This window comes from Quercus lobata, chromosome 10 (assembly GCF_001633185.2).
Source record: "Quercus lobata isolate SW786 chromosome 10, ValleyOak3.0 Primary Assembly, whole genome shotgun sequence".
In the NCBI taxonomy this organism is placed as follows: domain Eukaryota; kingdom Viridiplantae; phylum Streptophyta; class Magnoliopsida; order Fagales; family Fagaceae; genus Quercus; species Quercus lobata.
In genome coordinates this window covers 22,088,626-22,102,932 of record NC_044913.1, presented here as the reverse complement: position 1 = coordinate 22,102,932, position 14,307 = coordinate 22,088,626, and the positions used below count along the sequence as shown (strand labels likewise).

General features: G+C 35.1%; 2 protein-coding genes and 1 pseudogene across 2 annotated transcripts; 2 read left to right on the top strand and 1 right to left on the bottom strand.

Moving 5' to 3' along the window:
• The first annotated feature begins 2,120 nt into the window (after nt 1-2,120).
• On the top strand, nt 2,121-4,136 carry LOC115963319 (annotated as a pseudogene).
• Nucleotides 4,134-7,018, bottom strand: LOC115963317 (pentatricopeptide repeat-containing protein At4g20090). Its single transcript, XM_031082286.1, has 3 exons — nt 4,776-7,018; nt 4,566-4,682; nt 4,134-4,223 (listed from the first exon to the last, which is right to left on the bottom strand). Exon 1 carries the CDS (start codon nt 6,755-6,757, stop codon nt 4,784-4,786), a length of 1,974 nt encoding a protein of 657 aa, XP_030938146.1. The 5' UTR covers nt 6,758-7,018; the 3' UTR covers nt 4,134-4,223; nt 4,566-4,682; nt 4,776-4,783.
• Nucleotides 7,019-10,684: 3,666 nt separating this feature from the next.
• On the top strand, nt 10,685-14,249 carry LOC115963318 (calcium sensing receptor, chloroplastic). The gene is made up of 6 exons (XM_031082287.1): nt 10,685-11,089; nt 11,471-11,716; nt 12,638-12,830; nt 12,998-13,139; nt 13,573-13,704; nt 13,861-14,249. The coding sequence occupies exons 1-6, from the start codon at nt 10,862-10,864 to the stop codon at nt 14,099-14,101; spliced, it is 1,182 nt and encodes a 393-aa protein (XP_030938147.1). The 5' UTR covers nt 10,685-10,861; the 3' UTR covers nt 14,102-14,249.
• The last annotated feature ends 58 nt before the right edge of the window (nt 14,250-14,307 follow it).

The following is a 14,307-nucleotide window of genomic DNA, read 5'->3' as shown; positions in this document are numbered from 1 at the left end:
TGATAAGAGTGTGGTCCACACATTCCTATATTTTGGACAAATTGGGTATGTGAGCTACGCAAAATAGATCTTTCATCAGTAAACCAAGGACAAATTATAGGACCATTATCTCTTAAAATAGTCAAATTGAAAAATATTCTAACTATCCATTTGAAACGGTTTATCTAGTTTTTTTTTTTTTTTTTTTCTTAAAAGCGTATTAAAATATATTTGTATTTTAAAAAAATAAGATAAATTTTTTGAAAAAATAAGATAAAATTTTAAAAAAGCTGTACATAAAACCTAAAAACTAAAAACTAAGCTATGCCACTTTTTTTTTCTTTTTATAATAAACTTCCATCCTTAGGAGTCAAGACATATAACTATTGAAACTTCCAAAATTCTTTCACAGCTAAACAACTACTTATTTCGAGCAAGTATTACACACTGGAATTTAATAAAAAGAGTTCTTTTAAGTACGTGCATAACAAGACACAAGATTAGTGTATATAAAGAGAGAGTGTAGTTACCATCATACACCCTCGGTGCGATAGTTACTCTATAAATATAAGTACTTGTGGGGTGTGAGAGGGCAAGGGCCTGGAGTTCAAGTCTCTAAGAAAGAGTTTCATACACATATACATTTAGATTAGACTAAAGTAAAATTTCTATCTTGTATACAAAATTAAAAAAAAAAATCTTGTATCAAAAAAAAAAAAAAAAAAGTGTACAAATTGTGAGACACAATAAAATCTCACAACATTCATAGTTTTATATTTGCTAAATTACTTCATTTTAAATCATTTTTGTAATTTTTTATTTTTATTAAACATATTATTTTACCTAGTGTACACATTTTAAGAAAAAAAATAATGATACAGCAATAGTTGGGGAGTGAGGAGATTTAAACCCAAAATGTCTCCATTGAAAACACAAACAAGTAAGAGGTACCAGAAAAATTATTAGGTACTTCCGGAGTATCATGAATGTGTACTCTTCCCTTTCACATGAATGGTGGGAGTCCCACCATGAATTTAATTAGTAGTACCCATCATTCATATAAGAGGAGGGAGTACGTATTTATGGTACTCCGAGAGTATACAATAATTTCCCAAGGTACTAATTGAATTACAAGGTTCTTGGTATACATGCTTCCAAATTGATTGTTAAATAATTTTTATTTTAGGTAATTTTGTAATTTTTGGTTGTTATTAATGAGAAATTTGACCTATTATCCAAGTTTCCAAATTGATTATGAATTATTTTTATTTCTTCATTTGGCTTGATTTTTTTAATCTCAAGCTAGATTTAAAAAATCAAGCCAAATGAAGTTCGGCCAGAATGTGAACAAAGCTTTTTTTTTTTTTTTTTTTTTTTTTTTTTTTTTTTTTAACTCATTTTCTTTTTTCTTTTCATCTTTTCAAAGTTTTCATTTCTTATAACTCATTAATGACATGTTTCTTTTATATTTTTTTCATTATTAATGTGTTTTTCCTTTTTCGTATATTTTACACACGATTTTTTTTTTTTTTTGGGGAGTGGGGGAATTGCTTGACTTGGATCTGCATTTTTTCAAACAAGTAGAATATTTTGTGTGGGGTTTGTCCGTTTGTGTTGATTTACTCATATCTGTCTTGACTTAACACAAAGCAAGTGAACTAGGGGTAGGAAAAATAAAACCAACAAGCAAGTTGGGGCAGGCAGCAGTGTCATCTTGTGATGGACAAATCTTGGTTGGATACAATGTATTGTAATGAAAGGTTCATGCATAATTATTCAAAAATCTCATCAACTTAGGGATTGAGCATATGGTTGATCTTTTGGTCAATTGATTATTCTAGTTTATTAACTTGGATCCGTTCAAAATACAAATATTATTAGGGGCTTGTGCTAGTGTCTTTAAAATGATGTCCCTCTGTTCCTTACTACTTGGTTTTATAGCAAGTGTATCTGGAATATAAAATATTTCTCATTTGAACAGAAACGATTGAATTTTGCATCTTTCAAATGACAAGGACATTAGTAGTTTAGAACACAATCATCGGAATCTCCCACTTGTTTTTTTTAGTATTAAACCAAATCAGTGGCCTTTCTATGAGTCCAATTACAGTTTTTTTTTTTTTTCTAAAGATTTGCATCTTCTCTGCCATTTCTTTTTGCAAATATACTTCATTAACCCACCACAATAAAGAAAACAAGATCCTATTTTGTCATGATTGTCAATTTCAAGTCAACCATTGTGCATGGAGACATAACCTTTAGCTTCATTATCAATTATTGAAGAAAAAATATCTATAAGACATTGAAGCTTATCTGAACCAATCTTCCTATCTTTTTTGTCAGTGTGTAGTGTTAGTAAAGAATAAAGGGAATGCATTAACATGGATTCCATAGGAGAATTGGGTGATGATTTCCAACCAAGACATTATTGGAAATGGGGCACACATGATGTCTTCCGAGAGGAATCCTTTCAAAATGGGGCACCTACCAGTCTGTGCTATCATATACAAACATGTCTTTGATCAAGGATCATCTCATAAGCAGATCAAATGATGCTGAAGAGATCAGAGAACTTCATGAACAAACCAAGAATGATATGAAACAATGCCTGACCTGGTGCAATAACACCTGTTTCAGATTTGGTGCAGTCAGCGTTGCAGGCATCTTTGTACTCACTGGCCAAGAAGCGCATGAATATGCTGGACCAGCCAGTGTTTCTTCCTGTGTTGCTTCTGGTGTTTCAGCAATGCTCTGTCTTCTGCTACACAGAATTTGTAGCAGAAATCCCAGTAGCAGCATTTGCTTACTTAAGGATTCATTTAGGTGACTCTGCAGCTTTCATAACACCGGGAAACGGCTTGAGAGCAATGTCGGAACTGCAGCAGCTGCCAGAGCATGGGTGTCTTTCTTTATGACTCTACTGAACCACCACGCTGACTCATTAAGCATTCATAAAGACCTCTGCAATGGGTTTAATCTCGTGGACCTAATAGCTATCGCTGTCCTTGCAATATCCTCAAAAATTGCAATGATCAGCACAAGAAAACTTAATACTTCAATTGGATAGCAATATAGCATCGGCAGTTAATACTTAAGCAATTTTATTTGTGATAATTGCAGCATTTGCTCTAGCCAAAATGTCAAATTTGACACCCTTTTTTGTCTTACGGAGCTAAAGGAATATTTCTGGCTGCTGTAATTGTCTTCTTTGCTTATGGTAAATTTGACAATACTGCCACCATGGCTGACGAAACCAAAAATCCATCCCGAGATAGACCATTAAGATTGCTTGGATCAATGTCCACCATTATGGTGATATATTGCTTAATGGCACTTTCAAGAGTTACGATGCAGAAATATACAGACAGACCCAAATGCAGCATACTCTGTAGCATTTCAGAGCACGGCATGAAATGGGCAAAGTATCTGGTAGCTCTTGCTGCCCAAAAGGGGATGACAACTGTTCTTCTGGTAGGGACACCAGGACAGCACAATACTCATATTGCGCGAGATGAAGATGAGGCTAGTATTCCATAATTTTCATTTGATTCGACCATTGTTTGTTTGTCCAACCAAAGACAGGAACCCCCATAAGTACTACACTCTTGTCTTGTTTACTATCTCAAGTGCCTCTATTTTTTTCTTTTCAGGCATGGATGTCTTGGCAGGCCTGTTACTGGTAAGAACACTCTTTATCCTTATGATGATGGCTGTTGCACTTCTTGTGAGAAGATACTATGTGAGAGAAATCACCCCACAAATTAACCTCCTGAAGCTAGTTATCTTCTTGTTGATGTTTATTGCCTCCTCAATGGCAACTTCAGTTTATGGGGGACTAAAGAACAATGGTTGGCTTGGATACACTGTTACCATTTCCTCTTAGGTTCTTGGGGACTGCAGGAATTTCAATGTTTTTTCCTCAACAGAGGACGCCAAAGCTTTGTGGGATTCCACCTGTTCCCTGGTTTCCATCTGTGTCAATTGCAACAAATATCTTTCTCATGGGATCTTTAAGTTCTGAGGCATTTATCAGATTTGGAATCTGCAGCCTTGTAATGCTAATATAGGATGTATTCTTTGATCACTATGTAACTTGTGATATGGCCCATCAGCAAGAGAACCTGAAATCCATGAAAGTTGATGGTGCAGGGCCTTGAGATCACTGTACATCTTTACCTTTCAGTCTCTCAATCCTTAATAAGATCTCCTTCCCACTTGTTTCCATATTAGGATGCTCCATGTGTCTGAAATTAGTAATCGGAAGTCCAGCTAGAATTATGCTCATGTGACAATGATTAATGAGATATAGCTACATAGCACTGAAATGAAGAAGCATAACTAATTGAATATCGAAGTTGATCAATTAATTCTATAATTGAATACTGGTGACTTACCGATCAAAATAAACTGTGTAAATAATGAGAGTGAATCACACAATATCTAATGCAGAAAAATCTAATTACAATATACTCCACAAAATTAGTGACTATAATTCTATCACAAGAAAGAAAATGAAAAAGAATATGAACAAAATAACAAAATAAATCAGAGACCATATTATGTTAAGCCCAAGAAGCACTTTGTACCTGATTAGGATTCCCGGTTTCAGATTACTTGAGAGCAATAATCATCAGGTTTGTCACAAGCATAGTACTTTATTGTCTGATATAGTTTCAGTCTCAAGTCTGATATGGTTTGAAGACCTGGTTAAGGGTCAAGAAGTGGATATAGTCAACAGTCTAACTAAGATTTGAAAGGTAAGACTGATAATAATAAAAATAAAAAATAAAACTTACTTAAGAAATCAGCAGTATAGGTTGCTCCAACACTTGTCAATGCCAACTTGAATTTTCTTAGGTTTGCAAAGCTCTTGAACAACTTTTTCCCAAGTAGACGCTTTTGGAGGCAAATACTTTTGCAACATCACCTCTACAATTCTAGAAGCACCTACGACTCTCTGCCGCTTAAATAGCCGGACCACAAGCCCATCTAAGAATTCCCTTCCATCTTGAGGTGGGTGTACCTTCTCTCTTAAAGTTCTCAAGAAAATATCACATGTAACTATGTCAGGATCACAACCCCGATCTAGCATACTGTTTAAAAGATCAATGGCACGGGAGATGCTACTCTGCTTGCACAAAGCACTGAGAATTAAATTATAAGTGATCACATCTGGTTGAGATTTAGCCTCCAGAAAAAGCATTTCATTGAAAAGTTTCAGACTCTGCTCTATCAAGCCAGCATTGCAAAGGCCACGAATTATTGAACTGTAAGCCACAACATCAGGTTTAAATCCCTTGCCCAGCATCTGGTTCCACACCATCAATGCCTCACGAAGCTTCCCAACCTCACACAAGCCATGAATTAGTATGCTGTAGCAAACCTCATTGCGGGTACAATTATTGTTTGACATCTCATTCCACACATGAATAGCACTATTACTATCACCCATCTGAAAGAAACCCTTCATTAAGGAACTATAAGTGAAAGCATTGGGCACACAACCCTCATTCACCATCTCAGACAGAGCTTCCTTTGCTTCAACCAGCTTTCCTTCTCGGCATAGACCATCTATAAGAGCACTGTAAATAACAGTATTGGGTTTACATCCCTTTTCCTTCATCTCCTTCCACAATTTCATTGCCTCTTCAATCTTTCCCTCCCTAAAAAACCCGCTAACTAGGGCTGAATAAACGTACTCATTTGCGTGATGCCCTCTCTCCTCCATAGAAATCAGCACACGAGCTCCATCAAGAGCTCTTCCTTGCCTGACAAGCCCATTAATGAGTGTGCCATATGTGACATCATTAGGCACACATTTACTTGACACCATTCGATCCAAAAGACTAACTGCCTTCTCCAACTTACCCTTCAAACACAAACCATGGATAAGGGTGTTAAAGGTCACTTCATTAGGAACACATCCTTTGAGAAACATATTATCCACAAGCTTTGCAGCGCGTGCCAAGTCACCCTTCTTGCACATAGCATTGATCAAAACATTAAACGTAGGAGCACTAGGTATACACCCCTCAATTTGCATCTCATCCAACAGCAAAACAGCCTCATCAATCCTATTTTCCCTACACAATCCATCCATCAATGTACCATATGTAAACACATCAGGCGTACATTTCTTATCCGGCATTTCCCTAAACATCTCAACTGCTCTATCAACCAATCCCAACTTACACAAAGCCTTAATAACCAGATTAAAAGTGAGCAAATTTGGCGAAATACTAGCATTCTTACTACTCATAACACGCGAATAAAACTCCAATGCCTGAGAAAAACACCCTTCTTGTATAATAACATTAAGAACTGAATTAAACGATATCACAGTCCTCCTACATCGAAACTCATCCACCATTCTATCAAACAATTCAACAGCCTTTTCGGGCAAATGGGCTTTCCCATAAGCTCTAAACATAACAACAAAACTTTTCTCAATAAACTTCCGGTTTTCCCGTTTCATTCGATCTAAAACCTTGTCTAATGAGCTAAAATCACCAGAATCAGCATAGTTATGAATAAGTGAATAGAAAGTGGAATCACCCAATTTGTAAGAACCCATATGGGGACTTGACTTGAAAATCTCATTAGCTAATGGGGGCTCAGTTTGAGCATTGGTTTCATCTGGGGTTTTTGGTGATGGAATAGTGAGAACTGAGAAATGAAAGTGAAGTGAAGGAATAGAGAACTTACTACTGCTCGTTGGGAGAGCTCTGTGGACTGAGTTTGTGAGGAGCTTTGTGTGAAAATTTGAGCATTTTGGCATTGGGTATTGGGTATTGGATTGAGAAGCTGAGTTTTTATATGGAGCTTGAAATTGAAAATGAAAAATGGTGATTCCTTCTCAACGTTGCTAACATGAGTCACCTGTGTATGGAGCTGGGGCCGAGTCAGAGCTAGCTCGGACACTGACCAAGTCCCTGTGGGTGTCCTTGAAGATGGGTGGTCGGAGAATGCGACTTTCAGGCGTTTTTCGAAGCCGAATTTGAACCCTATTGGTGAAGATGGTGAAGGGTTCGTCGATGGAGTTGGGTATATGCCCATTTGGTCCTCGTTTAAAAATAAGAAAAACTTAAAAATTAAAAATTAAAAATTAAAAACTTTATAGATTATATTTATAATTTATGCATTGAATAATTAAATACAAAATATTGGTTGAGTGGTTTATATTTTGTATAGTGTTTTATAAAAATAAAAATAAAAATAAAAAAAATTATAGCTTTTTTACTAAATTTATGACAAAAAGCTAAAAGTTGATCTACTTCATTTTCAAAATAACTAATTTATTAAATTTTGAAGAAAATTGAACCATTGAGGAAGGATGTTATTGTTCTTGTTTGTTAATAAATTCGGATTAAAAAAGAAAAACAAAACAAAAAATAATCATCAAGTTATCTAACGATCACGTATGCTCCTTGTGGTCATTTTAGTGTTTTACAGTAAACCTTCATGAGATCAATTACCACTAGCAGATAGTAATAATTTTTGTTGATACTTTTTGTTTTATTCTCTTCAACATGGTAGTATTTTATGCGATGGGGTTATTATTAGCTACTTCGAGAGTATACTTCTTCTCTCTCACATAGAAATGAGTGTCACTCACCTAGTGCCCATCATCATGTGAGGGGAAAGAAGTATACTCCCGGACTATCTAATAAATTTCCTTATAGGATATACTATACTTATTTCGACTTGCATTATTATTATTTATAGAGAACAATAATTGAGTAATATTATAAAATCTTTAAAAATTCTCATTATAAAATTCATGGGCGACGTCATGTATAGTTCAGGGGGTTCATTTTCAGGGGGTTCAAATGAACCCCTGAGTTAGCAAATTTTTTTTTTTTTTAAATACAATATATTTTGTTTTTTTTTTATTTGACCTTCTTAAATAAAAATTTGAACACTCTGACTCTAAATATTTTTTAAACCCACTTGAAATAAGTTTATTTATGATCATCTTAACAATATTTAGATCTTTTTAGATACAAAAAAAAATGTCTAACAACAATCCAATTTTATTTAAAATCTAGGAGAAATAGTAAGCCCAACAACAAAGTAAAATTTTTTTTTCATCTGAAATTGTTTTAAAAAGCCCATTTAGATCTTAATAAATTTGAAATAAACTAATGGAAAATTCATAGTTTACATTGTACTATCATTGTAATATTTACATTGTTTCTAAACAAATGTGTACAATATTGTATAGTTTTTGCAAATGTGTGTAGTATAATTATTTATAATATAAATCTTACATTGATAGTACAATGTAAACATATAATTGTCATAAACTAATAAATAAAAGTATTTTAAGCAGTAATAATTAAAATTCGTTTAACAACAACAATTAACATGTTCATTATGTTAAGAAAAAATGTCATATAAACCTATAGTTTATTTTTTATTCTATTACTAGAACATACTATAGACAAATTTGTAATAAGAAAACTATTTAGACCGTAAGATTTATATTTTACCTAAGATGTATCTTCTTACTGACCCCTTTAGAAAAAAAAATCCTAGATATGCCAATAAGACCTGCCAATAAGGATTGTGTTTGATGAGATATGCCATTTAAATTTTAATAGATGTTAATGTTAGATGAGTATCATTCAAAAAAATAATAATGGAGAAATATTAAAACGAATTCATTTGCTAATAGAATTTGGCCGAAGGATTGATTGACTCATTTGGACAAAGTGATGAATTAATTTGACAATTGAAGTAAGTTTCTGAGAAGTGAGAAGTAGATATTGTCATTGGTGCTGGAATATTTTGACATTCATAAGAAGCCTCCTCAAGTGGTCGTGAGATCAGACCGGTTCCATGGATTCCCCCCATGAGAAGGTTTGTACAAAGCTAAATTTTATGCTACTTTCTTTGAAAATATCGGAATGGCTGGTATAGGAGTTGCTGTTCGTGATTTTACTAGTAATCTTATTGCTGCTCTAAGTCAAAACATTCAAGTGCCTCATTCTGTGGCACTTGCTGAGGCTTTGGCCTGTAGTCGTGCAATCACTTTTGCTCGTAGAGTTAAGCCTCTTCCAGGTTGTGTTTGAAGGGGATAGCCTTCGGGTTATTCAGGCCATAAATAACCAGGGGGAAATTTTCACTTTGTTTGGTCATTTGATAGACTATGCTCCACTTTACATAGCTCTAGTTTTCAGCATGTAAAGAGGGGGTAACAAGTTTGCTCATGCCCTCACTAGACGAGCAGTTTTATTTGCTAACACTATTGTTTGGGTAGAAGAGCTACCCAGTGATTTGGATAATGTATTTCAATTAGATTTAGTTCATCAACAAAATTACTTACCTTTCTCTCTCAAAAAAAAAAAAAAAAAAAGTGGGTCACGTTCTATCTTCTCTGAAGCCCTTCCCATAAAGTTGTCTCAATGCATTTGATTTGAAATTGAAACACCACAACCAAAAAAACCCCAAACAGTGTCCTCCCCATTCCTGTTCCTCTCTTCATAACACATGACCATTTAGGGGGTGTTTGGATCATCAATTTCCATAACTCATAACTCAAAAATAGTGGGACCTATAGTTAAAAGTCTGTTTGACACCACCATAACTCTATTTCCATTACTCAATTCTCTAATTTTTGAGTTATGAGTTATGGAAACTGAAAACATATTTTAACTGTTTTCAGTTTCCATAACTCATAACTCAATGACATTTTTGTAATTAAACACACATGAGACCCACTAGTCATAACTCAGCCGCACCTTTTGACCAATCTACCTTTTTTCTTTTTCTTTTTTTTCCTTTTTTTTCCTTTCTTCTCCTGGGTTCAGTCTAGGGTGTTCTTCCTTTTTTTCTTTTTTTTTCCTTTCTTCCCCTAGGTTCGGTCTTGGGTGTTCTTCCTTTTTTTTTCCCCCCTTTCTTCTTTCACTAGATTTGGGTTTCTGGGTGTTTTTTTTTTTTTTTTCATTGGGTTCGGGTTTCTGGGTACTGGGAAAAAAAAAAAGCTGCATCGAGTGATAGGTATGGGGCCCACAAACAGTGATGAGTGATGAGTGATTGAAATTTAGTGATAAAAATTGAGTGATGAAAAAAATCATCCAAACAGCCCCTTAGTCTTCTTATTCAGTTTGTAACTGAGTGTAGACATCCAGTGATTGTAGGAGAACCAAACGAGTAAGAAGGTGGTTGGTGAGGTCCTAATTATATCTTTTTCTTTTTTTGCCTTTTCTTCTAACTTACTCACAAATCTTAAGGAAATATTAATTCTTTATGTCCCTTGAGTTAGAATATAACCTACAAAAAAATGGGGTATGCAAAACTTTGCCTTTAATCTTAGATAAATACGATCTAGAGTCATAATAATTTTCATAAAATAGTTCACAAATATCAAGATGATAAATTGTGAATGGTAGATGACAAAATGATCTTAATAGTTGATTAAGATAAAAACAAATAAGAAGCTGCTAATTCAATAATTATGAAAAATATTGTGAGAATTGTTACTTATGCAGCATTAGTCATCTCATCTACAAAACTTTGATTTTTGTAGTTTTTGTCGTTTACCTGGAACTACCAATAAAGTCCCCATATCTGTTGGGACCATGGGGCTCTACAAAAATCTTTTGTTGGGCAAGTCTCTTTGATCCTTTCTCTTTTGAAGGTACTGGGCTTTGAATCTAGTTGAGACAAAAGCAACCCCTGCCACATGGGCTGAAGTGAGTGGCTAAAGTGAATATGCGAGCCACATTGGACATCAAAGGCCAAAGAAGAAAGTTACTGGTTTGTTAATATTTGCCATAAGTACCCAGTTTTCCTCCACTTATTTCTCATCACACAATCTTCAGGCAGACACGCTCAAGTACACTCTCCGACTGTGAGTAAGCGGTGGCACAAATCACAAATGGCTATGGAGTTGGCCATCCGAGCTTCAGCCACTCCCAGGCTTTCCCGTCCCACAACTTCCTCGCTATCTTCTACACCCAGAGCTTCTTCCAGACCACAATTCAGACCCACCTCTGTATCATTACCAACATCAACCACCATATCTCTGTTGGCTCTATTTTCTGCTCCCCATGAAGCAAAGGCTCTCAGCCTCTCCAAGGATCAGATAGTCTCTTCTATCACTGAAGTAAGTTCACCTAACTTTCTTTCATGTTCTTGCTGAAGTAAATTCACACCAAGTTTGCATCTTTATATGGCATTCTTTGGTGAGTATATTTGAAGTACCCGTTTTGAATGTCAGAAAGCATGGACAAGTACTTTCAAAATGCTTATTAGAGGACTACTAAGTTGTTTTTATTCTGTTTTCATCAGTACCCACTGATCAAAAATGGTGTTAAAGAGTAATTTTCTTACTCATGAGATGAGAGCAGAAAACAAAGCAATTTATTAACTTCAGAAGAATGAAAAGTGTTTCCAAAAAATGCTGTGGATTGAAGCTTAGGTAGTTCTCTTCAAATTTGAGTTCGTGCCCATTTCTTGAAATTGATTGTGTTTTCTGAATTAATAGGTGGAGAAAACAATGGATCAGGTTCAGGAAGTGGGTTCGAGTTTCTTCGATACTACAAAGCGTGTTCTTGAAGGTGTGGGGAATGTTTTGAAGCCAGGCATCGAAGCAGCAGTGCCAATTGTAAAACAGACAGGAGAACAGGCTTTGAAGATAGCTTCCCCGGCGATTTCTGAGGCTTCAAAGAAGGCCCAAGAAGCAGTTCAAAGCTCTGGCTTTGACACGCAGCCTTTCCTCAGTGCTGCTAAGGTTTCTTTTTTTTTTTTCTTTTTTTATTATTATTCAAATGCATTTTTTGTCAATTATGCATTGTGCTTTTGTTGTTGTAGCTTATGAGATTTGCAAACCATGTGTTTTTAGCAGTGCAAATACTGCTTGGCATTGGCATAAAAAGAATCATAACTGTAATAAGCTGGTTGAATTCTTAAGAATGTTTGCTCTTGTTCTTGAAATGACTAGATTTTACAATGAATGTTGTGGGAAATTGGTTTGGTTCTAAATGACTGGTTTGTACAATGATGGATGAAATGCATTTAGTTGCATGATAATTTTTGTATAAATTTGTTTTAATGGGGAATACAATGTGTTATAATGAAAGGTTGTACTGTGACAATCCTGGCCTCATTTGTTCTCTCAATTTTAACATTTATCAGAATTGATTCTTGTAAAGCAATCAATTTCCTTGGAATTTTTGCTTGTTTTCATTGAATACTTCATTAATGTAGTTTGAACAGGTTCAAATTTCATTAAGTGATTTGGAAACTGGATTAGCCCATGAGTTTAGTAGCGTGGGTTCTAAAATGAGGCTACTTGCTCCTCGAAGCATTAAAATTGTTCAATATGTTATCCTTAACATTCTTTTTTTTTTTTTTTTTTTCTTGAAGGAATGCACATTTTATGACTTTGATAAATTAACTTGTGTCCATTTTATGTTAGTTGTCTTTGGTGATGTCTCATATTGGACAACTAACTTATGTATTCAATTCATATGTAAAGCACCATGGAGTAAATAAGTGATTTTAAGGCCTACATACGCCTTGTATTATTTTATTTAAAGTAACACTTATTAATCTCTGGCATTTCGGGAGATATTTTGATATGGATGTAGCTGTGATCATGTTTATCTATTTGCTTGCATGGTCATAAAACAAATTTTCTCTTTGTTTGCAGACAGTCGCAGATGCAGCACAGAAGACCACAAAGGTGATTGAAGAAGCCGGGCCTATAGCTTCCTCAACTGTTGACACCATCTCATCATCAGACCCTATTGTGATTGTAGGAACTGCTGGAGCATTATTTCTTGTGTACCTCCTTCTTCCTCCCATTTGGTCTGCCATCTCTTATAACCTTCGTGGTTATAAGGGTGAGTTCATTGTTTGATATACAGTCACTTCATTTACACCTAGAAGTTTGTAACATGGTGAATTGGGCTTTATGAGTTTCTTCTGGTGTAATCCTTCCGAATTTATGTCACACCAAGTTTGTGCTATGTAATGGATCTAAGATTTTGATGATTCTGTTTCTTTGTAGGTGAGCTTACTCCTGCTCAAACTCTTGATCTAATATCTACAAAAAACCACCTTATGATTGACATTCGATCAGAGAAGGACAAGGACAAAGCTGGTATTCCTCGCCTTCCCTCTAGTGCTAAGAACAGGATGATTGCCATTCCGTAAGTAATCCTACAGTTTCAGTATATTTATTTTCACTTCCATTCTTTGCTTATTGAATAATTAACAATATCAAAAGGGACTATACTGTTAGAAATAGGTTAAATGGTTAAATTTATTATTTTCTTTCAATTTAAGCTTTTGGGACAATTGATAATTTATCATGATATTAGAGCAAGAGGTATGAGTTTGATCCTTGTCTCCACTTTACCTCCCATTAAGAAAGTTGAAAATCCCACATCACATGTTGTTCACCTTTAAGTCTCTATTATTGTCTTTAATGTGAACTGGTGTACTCAGTAAGAACATTTAAGGCTACTTGGGTTTAATGTGACCATTAAAGATATGCACTCAGGACTTTCCTGTACACTAAGGTTATGGAACCTCCATCTGTTGGTCACCTTTAATTCTCTACTATTGTTTTTAATGTTTCAGTTTGGAAGAATTGCCAAGCAAGTTAAAAGGCCTTGTCAGAAATGCAAAGAAAGTGGAAGCAGAGATAGCTGCTTTGAAGATTACATATCTCAAGAAAATTAACAAAGGCTCCAACATTGTGATCATGGACTCGTGAGTTCTTCCTCGTTGCATATTTCTTATAAATTTATAGTGCATTACCAGATTCAGCATTTGAATTTTAGTCAGATGGACGTCCCAGTCCCCCTCCCCTCTTTGGAAAAGTTGCATGAAATCATTACATTAATGTTCAATTTTCAACATATTCAGGTACTCAGACTCAGCAAAATTGGTTGCTAGAGCACTAACAAGCCTTGGCTTTAAGAACTGCTGGACTGTAGTTGATGGATTTTCTGGAAGCAGAGGATGGTTACAGAGTCGGTTAGGAACAGATACTTATAATTTCTCTTTTGCGGAGGTCATCTCACCATCCCGAGTCATCCCTGCTGCAGTCAGACGTTTTGGTACAATCAGCTCAAGTGGGCAAAAATTACTTCCCCGGGCTGAGTGACAATTTCACTTTTGTTTCCTTTCTTAACCTGCTCTGGGTTATAAATACTTCTGATGTGCATAAATGGTTTAGGTTAGAGCCCTCCAGACTGATTCCTGTAATTCTTTGAGCAATGTCAAGTCAATCAATTGTCCTTTTTCATAGTCCATTTCGTTGCCACTTTTTCTAGTTTGTTCTGAACATATGGTTTGAACAGTTTACAATAT